The sequence below is a fragment of the Schistocerca serialis genome, chromosome 3 (genome assembly GCF_023864345.2).
Source record: "Schistocerca serialis cubense isolate TAMUIC-IGC-003099 chromosome 3, iqSchSeri2.2, whole genome shotgun sequence".
Taxonomy (NCBI): domain Eukaryota; kingdom Metazoa; phylum Arthropoda; class Insecta; order Orthoptera; family Acrididae; genus Schistocerca; species Schistocerca serialis.
In genome coordinates this window covers 731,771,807-731,791,822 of record NC_064640.1, presented here as the reverse complement: position 1 = coordinate 731,791,822, position 20,016 = coordinate 731,771,807, and the positions used below count along the sequence as shown (strand labels likewise).

Here is a 20,016-nt window from a genome sequence, read left to right as displayed (position 1 = left end):
CCACTACATTGAAACTATTTTCTTTTTGCCATTTGTTCACTATGTTGTTAATGTAATTATATGGGTAAGTTATTAACACTTTGGATTTAACACTGTTTAAATAAATTTATTAATATAGATCTTTTGGATAGGACTTACTGTATTTTTAAACTGTATGTAACTAAAAATATACAGCAGTAACTGATGCCACTTGTCACCTAACACAGTCACTATCATGTATGTGTAACTTTAAAACATTAGAGACTTTTTTTAGTTAATATATTTTGGCAATCCATCATGTATGTAGAGGACACTGTAAACTGATATGACATACATGGAAGCCAGCAGCCTCAGTGTGAACTCAGTCTCTGACATTGATAGTCCAGTTGGGACTGTGTTTATGTATAAATGGTTGTAATGTTTTAAGTGGTATCTGCTGTTATGTATTTTATTATTAACTCACAAGTAAAACTTATACAACTGAACATATACTAAAGGATGCATGTCACCTTATCGTAATGGTTTTTTTGTATGTGTTTAAACACGGAAGATGGCCACACAGTGATCAAAATCTGGATTTGCAATAAACATTATTTGCGACTGATTGCTGTACTTATTACCACTTGATGTTTATCTGTACCATGTTGTTGTATCCAGATGATGCAGAGCTAAAATTGGCCAGATTCAGACAATTCTTTGGAACTATACAATCTACATTACAACATAACATACGGAAAGAAACACTAATTAAACCATACAAAGTAATAGTGTTGCCTTTGCTGCTGTCTGGTAGTGAATGTTGGATCCTAACATATGATCAATTACATTGAAACGAATCATCAGACAGGAAGGTCCTTCACTTTGTAGTGGTATATTCATTGTTGGACCATAAAATAAATACCGATATTAGACAAGAACTAAATATTGAACACATGGGAAAAAAAGAAAGAAAGAAGACGGAATGACCATGTCCAACATATGTTTAATGATAGGCTAACTGAAGCTGCAATGCAGTATAACCCAACTGGCAAGAGGAACGTTAAATGTCCCCAAAGATGGTGGCATGAACAATTCTGAGACAAAATAGGGTAAAAGGCCTAACTCTTGGTGGTGCTGGTCTGTATCACCAGTTAAATATTTGTTGGGTGCATTTAATTTGTTCTGCGTTGTGGTAGATACTTAAATCCTGCCTGATTCAGCATCATGTCCCTTATCCTGTAATTTACACATTGTTGTCTCAACTTTCATTTGTCAGCAGTTGCTTCCACCTTCCTCTATGATAATAACTACTATCTATATTAACTATTTTAGTTATATATATAGTTGAGGTTAAGGACTGCATGTGAATGGAAGGTCCATGAACCACCACCACCACCACCACCACCACCACCACCTCCTCCTCTTCCTCCTCCTCCTCCTCCTCCTCCTCATTTTTTTTCCACTGATGACTTTATGCTGTTTGCCTCTAATGCATATAAGATTCATCAGTGAATAGAACAAGTCCGAAAGTCAGTCTAATTGGTCTGTTTTTATAAGACTACAATGAAGTATAGTCATCAAATCAAGAAGAAAAATGTGCACACAAACAGTGGAGTCACAGAACCAGTTGATGAATAGTTGTAATTAGAGCACTTAAAGATGGTGACTGAACGGACAGCAGTAGAAATAAAGCAGAAGAGTAGAACTGGCCGTGAGTGCTTTTGGTAAATAAACAGTTTTCAAAATAAAGTTTCTGGTTTATTCAATATTGAAAGTTCGTAATATAATATTACCAGTTGCGACTTCAGTAGAGAGAAAAGCACTTTAAATGAAAAAAATTCAAAAATTGAGGGTTGCTTGACAAATAATGGAGATATGCTTTTCGGGGACTACTGGAAGAGAGAGAGAAACAAAATTTATCAGAGGCCAGAGGGAAGTGAAAGATGTGATAATGACAGTAATGAAATTGAAATGGGATTGGATGGGACATGTATCCAGGCAAACATATTTAGCGAGAAAACTATTTGAAGATTTACAAGTAGTAAGAAAATGACTGAGGCAATGACCAAATGGAAGGTGTGCGAATATCGTTAGAAAACATGCATGAGCATGATTATTACGTAAGACCGTAGTGTATGCAAAAGTCCAGTAGACATCATTGTCCGCCAAGTAGTTGTTACATGGCTCATACTGATGTTAGGTTTATGACTTAAGACTTTATACTGCAACAAATACACAAGCCAGGTTAGTGAGGGAAGGGAAAATGTTTGCTGCATGAGTATCACAGAAAACAGCAGTCAAAATAAATTAATGCTACAGAAGTGGGACAAGTTATTGGATAAAAAAGAAATACATGAGTTTGGCTTTAAAAAAAAAGTAGCTTAAAAATTATGCAGCATAAATTTGATACTTAAACAATAAGAATGTTATGTTGCATGTTTTGACGTGTGTTGACTGCTCCAGGAAGAACTTATTGTAGGTTTTCCTGGCAGGTCAGGAATTTAAGCTGCTTACAGCTGCATAACGCAGTACAGTATTATGTAATTATATTAATTCTCATTAAGTTTATGAAATTCAGACTGCATGAAAGAATGTAAACTATGGATTTAAATTATTACAGTTTCTGTGCAATTTCATTATGCAAGGGTGGTGAGTATTTTCGCATTTTATTTTGTTGCTTGGTTTTACAATATGTGAAATTCAATTGAAGTGCTTGTGTCTGCCCATTTAATGACATTAGTGGGTTCAAACTCCTATAACTGTATCCTTGGGGTAATGCTTAATGTTTGAGTCCCCAATACCTGGCAAATTCATCCTCTGTACCTGTCTAGAATCTTCAGAGAGAGCAGACCCAGTCCCAAGTGTTCTCTCACTAGTGAGCGAGGCTTCACATCTGTTTTTAAAGGCATAAGGAGACAACCGTATTGCTACTACCCACTTTTGCCTTCTGTCCAGGAATACGCAGCCTTGCCACTATTTGCCATTCACACTTAGGTGAGTGTGAACCAATCAGGTCAGGTGTATTGGAAGGCATTACAACATCAAAGATCCCAGGTGTTGCTAGAGACGCCAAAGGCAACACATCTTTCTCTGCTGATGCTTCAATGCTACTGCAGTTCAGGGCAGCAGCCAAAAGTCTTTAGACTGTGACCAATGTAGTTTCCAACCATTTCCAGGTGCTGGCCAGTTCCATCAGCTTCCATGTGCAACAGCCACAGTTCTTACTATTTTTAACTGCATGCAGCTATACATAAAAAAAAAAAATTCTTCTTACCCAGCAGTCACTAAGATACTAGCTTTATACTGACATCACACATTAATATTGTAAGCTTAACCCAATCAGGTATATCTTTGCTTGGTGAAGTGCCCTTGTCACTTGTTGCTATAATATTGTCACTTGTTGCTATAATACACAAGGGTGGTTTGAAAAGTTCTCAGAATCACCACGAGAGGTCAGCGTTAGCACGACGAGTTGTTCACATGATATTCATTGGTCTGTTGCCTGTAAACATGTGCCACGTCACTGCTCTTGGAAGAGCACTGTGGTGGTGATGTGCCTCTGTTGTTGTTCCCGCGTAGTGATTTGCGAAGATGGAAAAAAATCGAGATTCGAGCAGTGATTAAGTACTTCGTAAAGAAAGGCATGAAAGCAAAGGACATTCATGCTGATTTCCAGAATACACAGGGGGACTCGGCTCCTTCATATTCAACTGTTACCATGTTAACAAATGAATTTAAATTTGGTCGGGAGAGCTTAGATGATGATCTGTGCAGTGGTCAGCGAGATGTGTCACTACTCCACAAGTTATTGCAAAAGTGCATAAAATGGTCATGGAGGATTGTCGATTGAAAGTGCATGATATTGTTCATGCTTTCCAGATGTCATCTGAAGGGGTATATCACATTTTAACTGAAGAATTAGAAATGAAAAAAAATTATCTGGAAGATTGGTGCCATGACTATTGACGCTGGATCAAAAAATCATGAGAATGGACATATCAGAACAATGTTTGGCCCATTTTAGGATAAACAAACAAGAATTTTTGTGCCAGTTTGTGATCACAGATGAAGCTTGGGTGCACTACTATACCCCAGACACAAAACAACAGTCAAAGCAGTGGAAACCTGCCGTTCCTCCGCTACCAAAGAAAGCAAAGACAATTTCTTCAGCAGGAAAGAACATGGTGTCAGTGTCCTGGGATGCTAAGGGGATTCTGTTTGTAGATTATCTCCTTACTGGGCAAACAATTACTGGAGAATATTATGTTAACCTACTGCACAAATTGCAACAAAGTATATGCAAAAAAAGACCTGGTTTAGTAAGGAAGAGAGTTATCTTCCATCAAGACAAAGCGCGCCTGTACATGTGTTGTCGCCATGGCAGAATTACACGAACTAAGGTATGAATTGTTGCCACACCTACCTTATTCACCTGATATCACTCCATCAGACTTCCATCTCTTCCCAAAACTGAAATTTTTTTTTGGTAGATGAAGATTAACTTCAAGTGAAGAATTGATAGCCGTAGTTGACAACTATTTCGCAGGCCTGAAGGAAACTAATTTTCGTTATGGGATTAAGGCTCTGGAACATCATTGGACCAAGTGCATTAATGTACAAGGAGACTACATTCAAAAATAAAAAAAAAGTTTCAGTGATAAAAGTACTTTTTTTCTATTTTGTTCCGAGAACATTTCAAACCACCCTCGTAGCTTGCTTAAACTGCTGCCTGTCTTGAACTTTTGTCCTTATCATTCCCCTGTTAATATTAACACATTACAGTACATGAACTATTGCAACATATTTATAAAATTTATGTCTCTTGAAAAGTTGGCTTTTGAGGTCTGCCTAGTAGATGTCTCAGTGCTTCACTGTTCATCTGTCCATAATACGCTGTCCAAAGGTGTGCATAATGATGATGTGTGTTATACTTCCTTTTAGAATTGAATAAGTTGTGGGGTACAAGATGTTGATGACATGAAATCTTTTTGTGTCAGCAGTTTCATCATCATATTTTATGTCAGTTTCAACATCATATTTTATATCAGTTTCAGCATCATTTTTATGTTCATTTTGACATCATGCTGCCAGGGACAGTGAGAATGCTCTCAACCCTTCGCCCTCAAGATCTCCAAGGACACGGACACACGCGCACACACACACACACACACACACACACACACACACACACACACACACACACACACTACAATTGATAGGGTGAGCAACAGTCTGTGACTGCTAATGGCATTGTAGCATATGGGAAAGGATCATTATTGAGTGGCTGTAGCGAGAGACAGAATTTCTGTTTAGTGTAATGTATGGTAGCTTGCTTGACACATGGAAGACTGTAAATGAGTGCAGATGAGTAAGAAAAATATCCTGTAATGTTAGAATACAGTATTAATGGTGTGTTGCTTGACACAGTCATGTTGTTTAAATATGTAGATGTAATGTTGCAAAGCAGCTTGAAATGGATGTATCATGTAAGGTCAGTTGTAGAGAAGGTGAATGGCTGACTTTAGTTTATTTGGAGAATTTAGGAAAGTGTAGCTTATCTGTGGAAGAGAGAGCATGCAGAACACTTATGCAGTTCTTTCTGGAATAGTAGTCAGGTGTTTGGGAGCTGCTATCAGGTAGGATTAAAGAAAGACATTAAAGTTATTAGAGGCATGCTACTAGATAGTGTTATCAGCTGGTTCACTCAGCATCTGAGTGTTACAGAAATACTCTGTGAATTCAAATGGTGATCACTGGAGGGAGAACAACACACTTTTTGTGAGACACTGTTGACAAAATTCAGGTAACTGGCATTTGTGGCTGACAGCAGAATGAGTGTACTGCTGACAGCATACATTTCACATAGGGGCTCATATGGGGGCATGTAGACAGCCGTTTTTCTGTTGCTCTGTTGTGAGTGGAACAGAAAGGGAAATGCCTAGCAGTGATACAAGGTATGCTTCACCATGCACCCTGCACCATATGGTGGCTTGCAGAGTACAGATGTAGATTTAGTGGAGCCAAGATTTTGCCTTAAACATGTGCTTCAATTTTATGTACTTTGCCTTGGAAGCATGTCTCCCCAGACCATTTCAGTGCTTTCCAAAGTTGCTACAAATGTGAGATAAACCGTATAAGCTACTGAAGATAAGTGAAGCATTTGAAACTGGTTTTTCAAAGTAAAATTATCATTATCTACTGATTGGTTGCTGTCTTTACTGTGTTGTTTATTCTAGAAACTGGCACAGGTTCAATAAATATCAGTGTAATCTGTTACCACTGATTAACAGCAGCCAAAAGCGTACTCTGCTCATGCTCTGGTAAACTTAACTGAAAAATGTTGGTTTGTTAGCCCTTTTAAAAGGTATGTTCATACCTTTAGTTTTGAGTATGTGTCTGTTCCAATAACAGATGAGGAAAAATATTGTTTTGTGGCAATACAGATAAAATAAGTACTTGAGGGCAGTTTATACTGCAGAATGCAAGATACTGAATATTGCTTTAACTATTTTATGTTTGCTATTTAGTTTGATCTCTGACGTTGTTTTTTTTTTTCAAGTCTTCAGTGGGTCATTAATTAGCTTATTAATAACAGCCTGCAAACATTGTCATCTTTCTGAAGACTAATACTCATATTTAAATGTGGCCTGCTTCTGTATTTGTTTATAATGCATTTCTGTGCATATTATAGTTATAAAAGCAGTCTTACCCTTGTAAATATAAAATATTAGTTAAATAAATCATCAGTTCATATTATTTTTTCTGCATTCATGCAGAACATGACATGTAGGCAAAAATTATTTATTTTTTTGAGTATCATGGTATGGTTTTACTCAAATCACTCTTATGCATTGGAATGTGGGTGGTGCTGACAAGTACAAAGATCCTTTGCTTAACCATAGATCCCTGCAAAAATCTTGAACACATTCATAATGGCTAGTAACAATTTAAAGGGCTATTACTTCTAATGTAATCAACCATTCTTTCCTGCCTTTAAGTCTACAGACATTATACCCTTGAAGACTACCCGACAATCCATCTGTTTCACATTGCTGATTACTCATTATTGCTTCATATATAAGGGGAAGTCAAATCAAAATGAGCATAGTGTGCACGTTGGTAGTGCAGGTGGCTGTGTGCGTTGAAGTGCCCTCCATTGGCAGTCAGGAAAGAACAGGGTGATGCTCACCTCTGTGCCATTTGTCTGTTAAACATGGTTGACGTGAGGCCAATGAATTGAATGTGTGTTTGACTTTACTATGGATTCTGGGAGAGAGGAACAGCAAGGAGCAGTTTTTTACTGCAGAAGGATTGTCAGGAAGGGAAGTTCATGCCTGAATGAGTGCTGTATATGACAAACACAGCACGTCATGTGCACGTGTGATTGCATTGAATAAACACTTTTGAGGAGGTTGGGTGTCATATCATTACTGCAGTGGGTGTTCCGTCACAAATGACCAATGCCAGAGGGTGTTAGATATTTGCCTCGTGTTGGGCATCAGTCACAGTACTGCTCACACCATCATGACAGAGCATCTGAAGTTCTGGAAAATCTGTGTGCAGCTGGTTCCCCACAGCCTAACAGAGTAGCAGAAGTTGAACAGAATGTCTATATCACTGCAGCACTTGGAACAGTATCACAGTGAAGAATATTGTGTCCTGTCCCAGACTGTCAGAGGTGGTGAAACGTCATTATTTTGAGTTAGAGTGTGTCAGAACCAACAGTGGAAACATGTGAATGCCCTCCTACCGTGGTAAATGGACACTTTGCAAAAACGTGAATCAGGCTATCGAGTCCAAATGCCTAAGAATGTTGATGGAGGGCATGGCTGTGTTGCAGGGTAATGTCCACCAATGTTTTGCAAGGTTTGTTTTGACTATACTGCAGAAATTTCACTGGGAAGTTCGTACACATCCTCCATACAGTCCCAACGTCTCCCCAACCAATTTCCATACTTTTGAAACCATGAAGAAGACATTCGTGGCTATCAAGTTGCTTCAGACGTAACAGTGCAATGCCTGGGTACAAAAATTGTTCCGTGGGAAACTGCATTTTTCCACAAAAGCATTGACCATCTTGTCTGACAGTGGGATAAAAGTATTAAATGTTACTGTGATTACTTTCGAAATAATAAAGAAATTACTTACTACTTTCCATCTGTCTCATTTTCATTTGACTGCCACTTATGGATAGACCTGCCAAATAATAGAGGATATATTATCCACTTCCTATGTCTGTGTACTTGCTTGTGTGCTTGTCTCATGAATGCTTTGTACGTATCTTCAATATTTGTAAAATGACTGCACAGTAATTAATCCCTTTCACAATTTTGCATGTATGTTGTGTCCATTACTCACATCCTTAACACATTTTTTGTTCTGCATTGCATGTTAACAAATGCTTCAAGAAATATGTCCCGATTTTCTTCATCAGGAACTCAAGGCAGTAAAAAAGGTATGTGATTTAGCTCATATTTTTCAGTAATATGTCTTACAGGTATCTCTTTATTTATTATAATACTTTTTATGTGACTCCCTCATGGCTTGGGTCATACCTTGAGCAATGACAACACAAGAGTTTGGGAATACTGTATCTGTCATTATTGGACAATACAACAGTTATTTGTGGTATTTTATGTTGACTGTGTTCCACAGCAGTGGTAAAAATGACATCATGTAACACTTCAAGTTGATTTTCAATTTTTTGATGGTGCGACCAGTTTTGATTAGAGACAGTTATCCAGCACAGATTTTTGTGAACATCAAGAGTAGCACACACACACACACACACACACACACACACACACACACACACACACACACAGACACACACACAATGCCAAAAATATATCATCTCTAAATAATGTTTAGTCATGCAGAGAGAGATGCATGGCAGGTTAATGCTGTCATGTTATACTGAGGCTGGAGTGTTCAGCCATAGTTGAAGACAAATAAACTCTTCATGCTTAGGGATCCATGATATAACAAAATTGGCAGCTTATAAAAGAAAGCTACTTCCACAGAGTTCACATATCACATAGCTTTAAACTTAAGCTTTTAGTCCAATTTAGTCATGTAGTTTGATGATGGAAGTTATATACATTACTGAAGAGAGAGCAAATGAGAAGATATTCATGCAGTTTTGTAATTATATGGCTCACAATAATTATGATAAAGAGAAAAATGAGCAGTGGTATAAGGAAAAGAGAGATTGCTACTGGCCGTAAAGATGATGCATTGAGTTAGACAGGCACAATGAAAGGACACTTACGCATTAGCTTTTGGCCAAAGCCGTCATCAGAATAGGAAACACACACACACACACACACACACACACACACACACACACACACACACACATTTATTCACACAAGCATACATGGCCACCATCTATGGCATGCAGAGACCAGCCCGTACTGGTTATCGAGTGTGTGTGTGTGTGTGTTCCTTATCTGAAGAAGGCTTTAGCCAAAAGCTAATGTGTAATGGTCTGTTTGTCGTGCCTGTGTGTAACTACTCAACATGTCATGTTTATAGTGAGTAGCAATCTATCTGTTCCTTATATTGTTAATATTCGACCCTGGATTTTCCAGTGTTTGAAATCAGCAGTGATATTTATTAGAGGGTATACCTGTGGCACAGGCCCTATTCAAAATTTAGATGGATTAGAGATACTAACTAAATCTTTTTTACACAATTACAGCATCAGCGGGAGCAGTGGATGAGGAGCATTTTGTGAAAGTTTTTGAGGAAGTTCAACCAGCCACAATTTTCACTGCGCGAGAATTGGAAGAAGAGCTGACCAAAATAACTGACATAATTAATGATCCAAATAATGATTGGTCAAAACGTGTTGAGGCGGTTAGTAATGTGATGATTAGGATTATAAGTGTTAATAAAATTTATTTCTTAAAATAAGTAAAAACTTTTGTGTATTTCAGTTGAAAAAACTACGATCTGTTGTAATGGCTGGAGCTGCTAAGCATCAGGAATTTTTCAAACACTTACGTTTAATGGAGACACCATTTTTAGGAGTTTTGAAAGATCTGAGGTTAGTACTTAAACTTTGCTCTTTTTAAATTTCTCTCTGAAGTGCAAGTTTCTCTCAAGCTCTGAGATGTCTTTTTTTTGATAAACAAGAGAATTGTTAATGATTCTGCGTGGAATTGTGAGAGTGATATTAATAGTTTTTGGTTGCTCAGTTAATCAGTGGTTCAACAAAATTGTGTATCAGAAATCGTGTGACACACACATTTCATGAATGAAGCTGTTCATGGCTACCTTATTGCTGTGATAATTTTGTTAGTGTATTTGGGCCTTTCGGCCGTATTACTGAACATGTGAATGAATTATTGAGAGGTATTGGATTGTTAATGAAATGTTGGAGTTTATTGAATAGGAAGAGTAGATAGGGGAATGTAAAGCACAAACATTGAAACACACTGAGCCACAGGACTCGGTCCTTAAGGCATAGAACTTGCATGTGGAAAGAGCAGGATTCAAATCCCCAACCAACCATTCAGATTTAGGTTTTTCTTGGTTCCTGAATCATTTGAGTACTGGAATAATTTTATTGAAACAGCCATGGCAAATTTCCCAAAATCACTTAATGCAAATGCCAGAATGGGTCTTTTGATATGGGCACTACTAATTTCTTGAGGCACATGCCGAACTGGGTATTTTGAAATGGACACTTCTGATTTCTTTTGCTGTCTAAACCCTATCCAAAGTTGTGCACCATTTTTACTAACCTTGCCACTGATAGGATGTTGAACCCTAATCTTCTTTGGGAAACAAAGTAGACAAAGTGTATATGATGAAATAAAAATGTAGAAAAGCTTGTGATGATACGCAGTAACAGTGATAATACTGCTAGTGTAAATATTGCAGTAACTAGATATACATTCAATATTAACAGTTAAGAAAGCAGAAAAATAAAGTGTGCCTTTGGCACTGAAAGAGTCTTCATGGATGTTGTGTGGTCCAGTGAGAAAGGAAAAAAAAATGACTATAAAGAATGCCAGAATGAGATTTTCACTTTACAGCAGAGTGTGCGCTGATATGAAACTTCCTGGCAGGTTAAAACTGTGTGCCGGACCGGATCCCCCTCCAGGTAGATCACTTCCTTACATTGAACTGTCTACCTTACTCCAGCAACTGCCTCTGTTTCTCCTCTTCGACTTCAGTGTTCACCACCCACTGTGGGTGGGTGGTGCCACTTCAATGGGTAGGGTCTCTTAATTGACCAGCTTATTATGGACCTCGATTTGTGTCCCCTCAATGACAGTTCCCCTTCAGTGCAGCTCATGGCACCTTTATTGCTATCAATCTCATCGTCTCCTCCTATGCTCTCGTGGCTTCCCTACACAGGTCATCCCATGGTGACCTTTGTGACAGTGACCACTTTTTCTGGTGATTCTATTGTTCCCCTGCTGCCGTCAGGCCCCAACGTTGGGCATTCTACAGGGCCAGTTGGCTTTTATATACACTCCTGGAAATGGAAAAAAGAACACATTGACACCGGTGTGTCAGACCCACCATACTTGCTCCGGACACTGCGAGAGGGCTGTACAAGCAATGATCACACGCACGGCACAGCGGACACACCAGGAACCGCGGTGTTGGCCGTCGAATGGCGCTAGCTGCGCAGCATTTGTGCACCGCCGCCGTCAGTGTCAGCCAGTTTGCCGTGGCATACGGAGCTCCATCGCAGTCTTTAACACTGGTAGCATGCCGCGACAGCGTGGACGTGAACCGTATGTGCAGTTGACGGACTTTGAGCGAGGGCGTATAGTGGGCATGCGGGAGGCCGGGTGGACGTACCGCCGAATTGCTCAACACGTGGGGCGTGAGGTCTCCACAGTACATCGATGTTGTCGCCAGTGGTCGGCGGAAGGTGCACGTGCCCGTCGACCTGGGACCGGACCGCAGCGACGCACGGATGCACGCCAAGACCGTAGGATCCTACGCAGTGCCGTAGGGGACCGCACCGCCACTTCCCAGCAAATTAGGGACACTGTTGCTCGTGGGGTATCGGCGAGGACCATTCGCAACCGTCTCCATGAAGCTGGGCTACGGTCCCGCACACCGTTAGGCCGTCTTCCGCTCACGCCCCAACATCGTGCAGCCCGCCTCCAGTGGTGTCGCGACAGGCGTGAATGGAGGGACGAATGGAGACGTGTCGTCTTCAGCGATGAGAGTCGCTTCTGCCTTGGTGCCAATGATGGTCGTATGCGTGTTTGGCGCCGTGCAGGTGAGCGCCACAATCAGGACTGCATACGACCGAGGCACACAGGACCAACACCCGGCATCATGGTGTGGGGAGTGATCTCCTACACTGGCCGTACACCACTGGTGATCGTCGAGGGGACACTGAATAGTGCACGGTACATCCAAACCGTCATCGAACCCATCGTTCTACCATTCCTAGACCGGCAAGGGAACTTGCTGTTCCAACAGGACAATGCACGTCCGCATGTATCCCGTGCCACCCAACGTGTTCTAGAAGGTGTAAGTTAACTACCCTGGCCAGCAAGATCTCCGGATCTGTCCCCCATTGAGCATGTTTGGGACTGGATGAAGCGTCGTCTCACGCGGTCTGCACGTCCAGCACGAACGCTGGTCCAACTGAGGCGCCAGGTGGAAATGGCATGGCAAGCCGTTCCACAGGACTACATCCAGCATCTCTACGATCGTCTCCATGGGAGAATAGCAGCCTGCATTGCTGCGAAAGGTGAATATACACTGTACTAGTGCCGACATTGTGCATGCTCTGTTGCCTGTGTCTATGTGCCTGTGGTTCTGTCAGTGTGATCATGTGATGTATCTGACCCCAGGAATGTGTCAATAAAGTTTCCCCTTCCTGGGACAATGAATTCACGGTGTTCTTATTTCAATTTCCAGGAGTGTATGTCTGCTGTGCACTTCGACACCTCCCTCTTGAATTCCATTGGTGCAGTCGTGCAAGGCATCTCTGCCATTATCTTTGTGCTACTGGCACTGCTGTCACCCTCGTTGTCGACCGGTACCGTGGTGGACTAAGAATGTCGCAGTCGCTGTCCAGGACCACCGATGGGCGCTGCAGCAATTATGACGACACCTTTCACAGACCGACCTTCTCACTTTTAAGTGTCTCCATGCTAAGGCTCGTTACCTTATTAAGCAGAGTGAAAAGGAATGCTGGGAGCGCTGTGTTTCCTCCTTGGGGATGTATGCCTCTTCATCACAGGTTTGGTCAAAGCTCCGTAGCCTTCAGGGCGGCTAACAACAGTCAGCTGTCCAGGGTCTTAACCTCCAAGGTGTTCTGTGCACTGATCCATTGTTCCTTGCAGAACAGCTCGCGACACACTTTGCGATGGCACCGGTGTCCTCTTCCTATCCTGCTACCTCTCTCCGGCAGAAATTCAGAGTTTTATGCCTATGTTCCATCCCGCACTACGCTGAGCCCTATAATGAACACTTCACTGAATGGGTATTCTTGCAGGCTCTTACCTCTTCACAAGACATGGCCCCAGGGCCGGATTCCATCCACAACCAGATGATCCAACACTTGGACACTCCCCAGAGGCAACATCTCCTGAAGATCTTCAACCGCATTTGGCTCACGGGTGTTTTTCCGTCACAATGACGAGACTGTACTGTTATCCCTGTCCTTAAGCCCAGGAAGAAGCCAACGTCTGACAAATGTAAATGGCTTGAGAGGATAGTTAGCTTCAGATTACATTGGGTACTCAAATCTCAGGGCCTTTTGTTCCCATATCAGTGTGGCTTTCGTGCAGGACGATCTCCAACTGACCATTTACTCAGATTGGAAAGAACCATCCGACAGGCTTTTACTAACCCCCAGCACCTTGTCGCGGTTACTTTGGCCTATATAAGGCATACAACATGGCTTGGTGCCATCACATTTTAGTTACCCTCCATGACTGTGGCTTCCGTGGGCCCCTTCTGATTTTTATCTGTGAATTTTTATCTCACCAGCTCTTCAGAGTTCGAGTTGGCACTTTACACAGTGCCACTCACAGTCTGGAGAATGTTATCCCACAGGGTTCTGTGCTAAGCGTCACACTCTTCCTCATAGCCATCAGTGCACTTGTAATCTCTGATGGGCCTCTGCTTGGCGTTGTACGTTGATGATTTTTGCATCTGGTGCAGCTGCCAGTTGGTAGCATCTGCTGAGCGCCGGCTCTTAGGTGCCATCCGACATGTCTCCGTGTGGGCCTGAATGCAAAAAAAAAAAAAAAAAAAAAAAAAAAAAAAAAAAAAAAAAAAAAAAAATGAAATAATAATAATAATGTTGAAAAAATTGGCATTTTGGAGACAATGTTTCTAATAAGTACTAGGGAAGTGTTTTGGTTAAAGCATACTAAAATCTCTGAAGGACGTCAGCATCTATTTGTTTCAAGAAAATGAAGAAATTAGAGCTAGGCCTTGGTAGTTGACACATTAGAGTGCACTCTCTCGGTTTATGCACTGCATGAAAACCAAGTGAGATGAAATAAGAACACTATTAGAAATTAGAAGAATGGATCTAAGATGTATAGTTCCTTATGCACTGAAATGGATTGTAGATGTATTATGCATGCAAAATTGACAAATAGTAGATCCGGTAAAATTAACAAATAGCATACCCGGTAAAATTGACAAATTGTATATCCTGTATGTCATGATTATACCCAGGTGCTGATGGGTGAGAAATGACAGATTTATAGTTAATCAACATGTGTTCAGCACATTCTTTCTAGTAATTTAATTTTAAATACAAATGACTTAAATGAGTTACATGAAGACAGTTATTATTATTATTATTAAAAATTGCACATAATTGATTTATTTAAGTATTCTCTTCCTTCAATATTTTAAAATATAAGTGCTACGGTAAATGTGTTAATTACATGGCTTCCCTACTTGTGCGAATGTGCAGTAGCATTACTGGCATGATAATATGGACTGGTATTGTTTGAAACCTGTACATTGTATTTGGCCTGCTTCAGGGAATGTCAGAGAAAGAGGTCATAGTAAAAAAAAGGCAGTTACAGTTTTCTAAATTTCATGAATTTTTATTAACAAGATAGGAACTGTTAAGTATCTGTACAGTCTGTGTTCGGCATAGATTCAGAAATTTTTTTGGTGTACAAGTCGCCATTTGTGTCAAGAGGAACTCAATCCTTCACATGTATTTAGGAATTATGTCACAGACTCTGCAGTCCTAGTTTGTTATACCAATGTGTTTTTGGTACAATACACAGTCTGTTATTACATGTCGGTAGAAATATATCACACATTTCAATATTTTAACATTGCTACTACAGGTTTGAGATCTTGCAAATGCTTTAATTATGTGTTAGAAATGATATCTTACTATAACATCATTCTGAATGTTACAGGTCACAGGTTGTGAGAGAAGCATGCTGCACAATAGCTTTTATGTCTCAACACCTAGGCTCGAAGTTTGACCATTTTGCAGAAATTATTCTTGGCAATCTAATTAATCTGATTCCAAATTCAGCCAAGGTATGTTGACCTCATGTAGATAACTATTTAAATATTAAGATTCTTGACAAGTATAACAAGAAAAGGATGTACAATAAGTAGAAATTTCATAAACCAACTTCTTCTTTGGAATTTCCTGTGTTTAACATTTAGCTACCTAGTATGTCCAAGTAGTTTTGATTTTGTTTGTGTGGATATTATAGCTGTCCCGAAAATCCAAAGGAGCTGATCCCCCACCCCCCAACAAACAACTTGTAAGCTGAGATGGTCCTTTGCTTCCTTACTAGCAGCTTCAGTTTACAAATTAAATATCAGTGATGACAATTAGTACCCATGCCCCATACCTTTTCTGATTTTGTATTGTTGTGCACAAGTTCATACATAATGGTAAGGAGATGTGGACTACAGTGTGTTACGGCAACTGTCATCATAGGAAAGCTGGACAGGAACATAAATGATTAGCAAACAAGTTAACACAGTAATCAGAAGATTTACTTAACTTGTATTTCTCCAAGTGTACATAGACTCATTACAAATAAGGCAGCAAGAATTAAGAGGTCCATCTCATACAATAACAACTAGGATGAGGCTCACTGTACTCAAAATGATTGATGGTGTCATAACAATGAGGCTCCAAGAGCAAGTGGGTTCAGTGGCTGCTGCCACCTGTCATATTTTGTGGCAACAGAGGTCACAAGTGGTGCAGAGTTGCTGGCGGCATGATCTCAGTGGGTGCACACCATTGGTTCCACCAGATTTTGCGTGACCACTGTCGGCGTCTAACGGAAATTTGCAATTCTGTTGCCAACTTCGCGACACCCTTGGGTGGTATCAGTATGTGATATCACATGAATCATTCCATGTGATTCACATAAGGATAATGATTTACCATGCTCGCCTTCTGTCCATATAGTAGTAGATTTCTCACTACAAAAGGAGAAATCAGTAAGAGAAGGCCGTCAGTCACATCACTATGATTTCATAATATATTTGTTGTATTGTTACCTTTTTTATTTGGAGGCAATGTTAAATGATGGTAAATGAAACTTTGTTTAGGGTGTATCGTTTATATTTGTAGCAGTAATGTAATGTAGTGTTGTGTAAGAATATGTAACATTATGGATGTTGTTGTTGTTTCCAGTTGTGTGTTTTTGGAATATGCGGTTTAGAGAAGTTGCTTCGTTTTTAATCCAGTATATTAAAAAATAAATTACAGAAATAATTATGACCAGTTGAACTCTTCAAGAGATGCTGCACCTAGTCGTATTAATAGAAATACACACAATACTTTTGTGGAAAGACTATGTTTTAGCATTCTTTTAGGATGAGAGTTGAAGTAATAGTCAAATGATTTACAGAAATGTGGAAGGGTGGGGGGAGGGGGGGGTGATAAAAACTGGCCAGTCCATGTCCCAGTGATGCAGTTGGTTAGTGCACGGTCCTTATAGTCTCTCTTAAACTGGATTCTTTGTGACCCATCCTTGTTTCCTATCTTTCTCAAACTCACCTTAATGTTTATCAAAGCTACTGCCTTATTGGAATTGATGTTATTTCGTAACTACTAGTTTGAAGGCTGCAACCCTGTTGTTAAGTATTCTTGCTCATTGAAGCCAGACAAGCTTTAATCATATTACTTAGGAGACTCATCATTCCCCCCCCCCCCCCTCTCTCTCTCTGTGTGTGTGTGTGTGTGTGTGTGTGTGTGTGTGTGTGTGTGTGTGTGTGTGTGTGTGTGTGTGAGAGAGAGAGAGAGAGAGAGAGAGAGGGGGGGGGGGGGGCACACGGGTGCGTGGGCATGCACTGAACAGTACGATGGCAGCTAGACTGGCGGCAATGTGCATGAGTGCTAAATAATGGCTAGTGGGCTTGAAACTATTGCTGTCAAAATAAACAATGTAACTATGGAAGAGCTATTTCCAAAAAAGACATTTGCAACTCATCTTTTTAGTACAGTTACTACAAATCGAAGCATTAAAAGTACACATTGAGTAAGGGTTGAGATTTTGATAGAAGATATTAACAGCCTATAATGTTGGATAACATTAATAGGGCGGGACTGGATACTTTATTAAAAATTAAATCTGTGCTGATAGTATGAAATTGCAAGGGGAGACAGCATGTACTCATCAGTAGAACTTACAAAGAAGTCTTCTTCTCACTAGAGTGTTCCTAAGCATCCATTTTATTATTTTCCGAGTACCTAACAATTATATTTCATTTATTCATTCACAGGTAATAGCAACTGCTGGCCTAGTAACAGTACGCTTTCTCATAAGGTCCACTCACTCAAACAGACTGATACCAGCGATAATATCAAATATGGAATCAAAATCGAGGGAAATCCGACGAGCATGTTGTGAGTTTCTTGAATTAATTCTTCGTCTTTGGCCCGCTCACACACTTGAAAAACAGGTTGCAAACCTGCAACAAGCTCTGAGGAAAGGAATGTATGATGCAGACAGTGAAGCTCGGCAGTGTTCCCGTAGGTAAGTGGAATTATGGTCATTATGTGAAACATAATTCAGTTTCACTAAACTGAACTAAAAATAGAAATTTTTTTGTATGTAATGGATGCATTTTACATGTTGTATGTTCTGGATATATACGTATTACATAGGGTACAGATACAACACCTTGGTCCATTGTGTCCAACTTGTGCACTACTTAATGTATGGAAGTAACATGTTGTCTTCAAAACGGTGTTTAGAACATACAGTACTGTATTTACCTGAACATGAGACCCCCCCCCCAGTTTCCTCCCACTTTTTTTGTTTTATGTGGCTCTTTGAGGAAAAATTTATTTCTTAACATATTCTGTTGGTCAAAATTCCAAACTTTTATTGATATAAGGTATCTACCTAAAAAGATAACATTGCATCTGTTCTACACTTGCGCCATTTATTCATTGTCAACATTTTGATAGCACAGGGAGAAATAAAATAAACAAAAAGAAATTGTTTACATTAATTTATATTTTCACTACCTTTTTTACAATACTTAAGACAGTTGTGTGGTATCTGTATTTTTAATCATCATCATTATAATCATAACAAGACAGCTGTGAAAATTATATCTTTGTTGGCCCAAATATTTGGGTATATCTCCAAGAATATGTTGCAATTTCTGAGGTCATCGTTATGGCGGAACTTGAGAAAACAGTTATTTTGCTCTGAACACACAGCAGATTTCTCTTCTATACTGATGTGAGAATGTTACAATGTCTCTTGCTTCCAAATATATCGTCTGCCCACTGCTCTCTCATTGGCTATGTAGAACCAGCAACTGACACACCCCGTTGTTCGCGTCATACCTCACGGTAGGCATTGACAGCATTGCTGTTGAGCATACATTACTATGCAACTGGCCCCAATTTAGACTTTTGTGATCTTCTGCAGAAACATATAACCATGATTAGCAGCAGAACAAAATTTGCTGCCCACTCACCACTCCTACTTGCACTCAGTGAAGTTCTCAGCCAAGCTGATGTCACTGTTCTCCCTCCAACCTTCTGTAATGCTGTACTTGAGCAGAAGTGAAACACGGACAGCAATATCTTCCAGGGTGCAGGTCATATGTAACAACAGCAACTAATATATATGAATAAAAGATTGCAGTCATGGTTCAGTCCAGTTCTCGAACTTCTACTCTTCCCGCTATCTAGTGACATCTGTTGGTGCCACTTCCACTATGACTATTTTTCCCTGTAATTTATTCTTATGATAACAATTGCAGTCAATTTAATGTGATATATTTTATTTGTTAGACCTTTAATTCTCATTTAATTTTCATTCTCGTTTGATATTAATGTCGCAATCGTGTTCTGAAGCTGATTAAAAATTGGTGATATTTTTCACCAGTATTGTAATAAGTGAACAGCAACTAAATTTCTCATTTGTAACCCATTTGGTGAATCATAACAGTTTCCCATAACCAAATAGAATTTATATTTGGGTTCAGAATCAAGTAATGTGTTTTGAAGGACAAGCTTTTTGCCTTTGAATGTAACCTTTACTTAAAAAGCACCATAAATGTTTGTGTATGGTATCCCTTTATGTACAAGAACTTTTATTGCAAATCTGTTCAGATACCCCAAAAGTTTCCAAGTTGACAGAATTTAATGATATTTCCTCCTGTGTGTCACAAAATTGTCACTTTTTAAGCAGAACATTAGATTGTTGTAGTGGCTAATTCATAGTTTCTTGCATATCCCTTGCACTAGTGCCACGCGTCAAATGTCACGTGATTGTTCAAGCAATGTCGATACTGTGTGGAGTGTTTCGGTGTATTGGGAAATCTTGAGACTATTCAAGTGAAATCATTGTAAATAAATTTGTACAAAACATTAGTAGCCAAAGCTTCATCTGTAAATGTAAGACAGCCCCTATATTAATCTGTTAAACAATGTAAAAACGTTGAACACTGCAGCAATATTTTAATCAGCGAATATAAGACAGCCACATATTTTTCAATTGCCAAATTTGATGGGGGGGGGGGGAAGAAACTCTCATAATTGAGTAAATATGGTGTACAGTATGAGACAAGGGTCTGTAATTAATGAGAGGTTTG

At 39.7% G+C, this 20,016-nt stretch overlaps 1 protein-coding gene across 1 annotated transcript in view; it reads left to right on the top strand.

The window, feature by feature from the left end:
• The window catches only part of LOC126470591 (CLIP-associating protein 1-A-like), a 252,097-nt gene that overhangs the window by 75,906 nt on the left and 156,175 nt on the right, over positions 1–20,016 (top strand). The window contains 5 exon segments of the mRNA XM_050098545.1: positions 8,393–8,413; positions 9,662–9,819; positions 9,900–10,009; positions 15,345–15,471; positions 17,683–17,936. Coding sequence (XP_049954502.1) covers positions 8,393–8,413; positions 9,662–9,819; positions 9,900–10,009; positions 15,345–15,471; positions 17,683–17,936 — 670 coding nt within the window.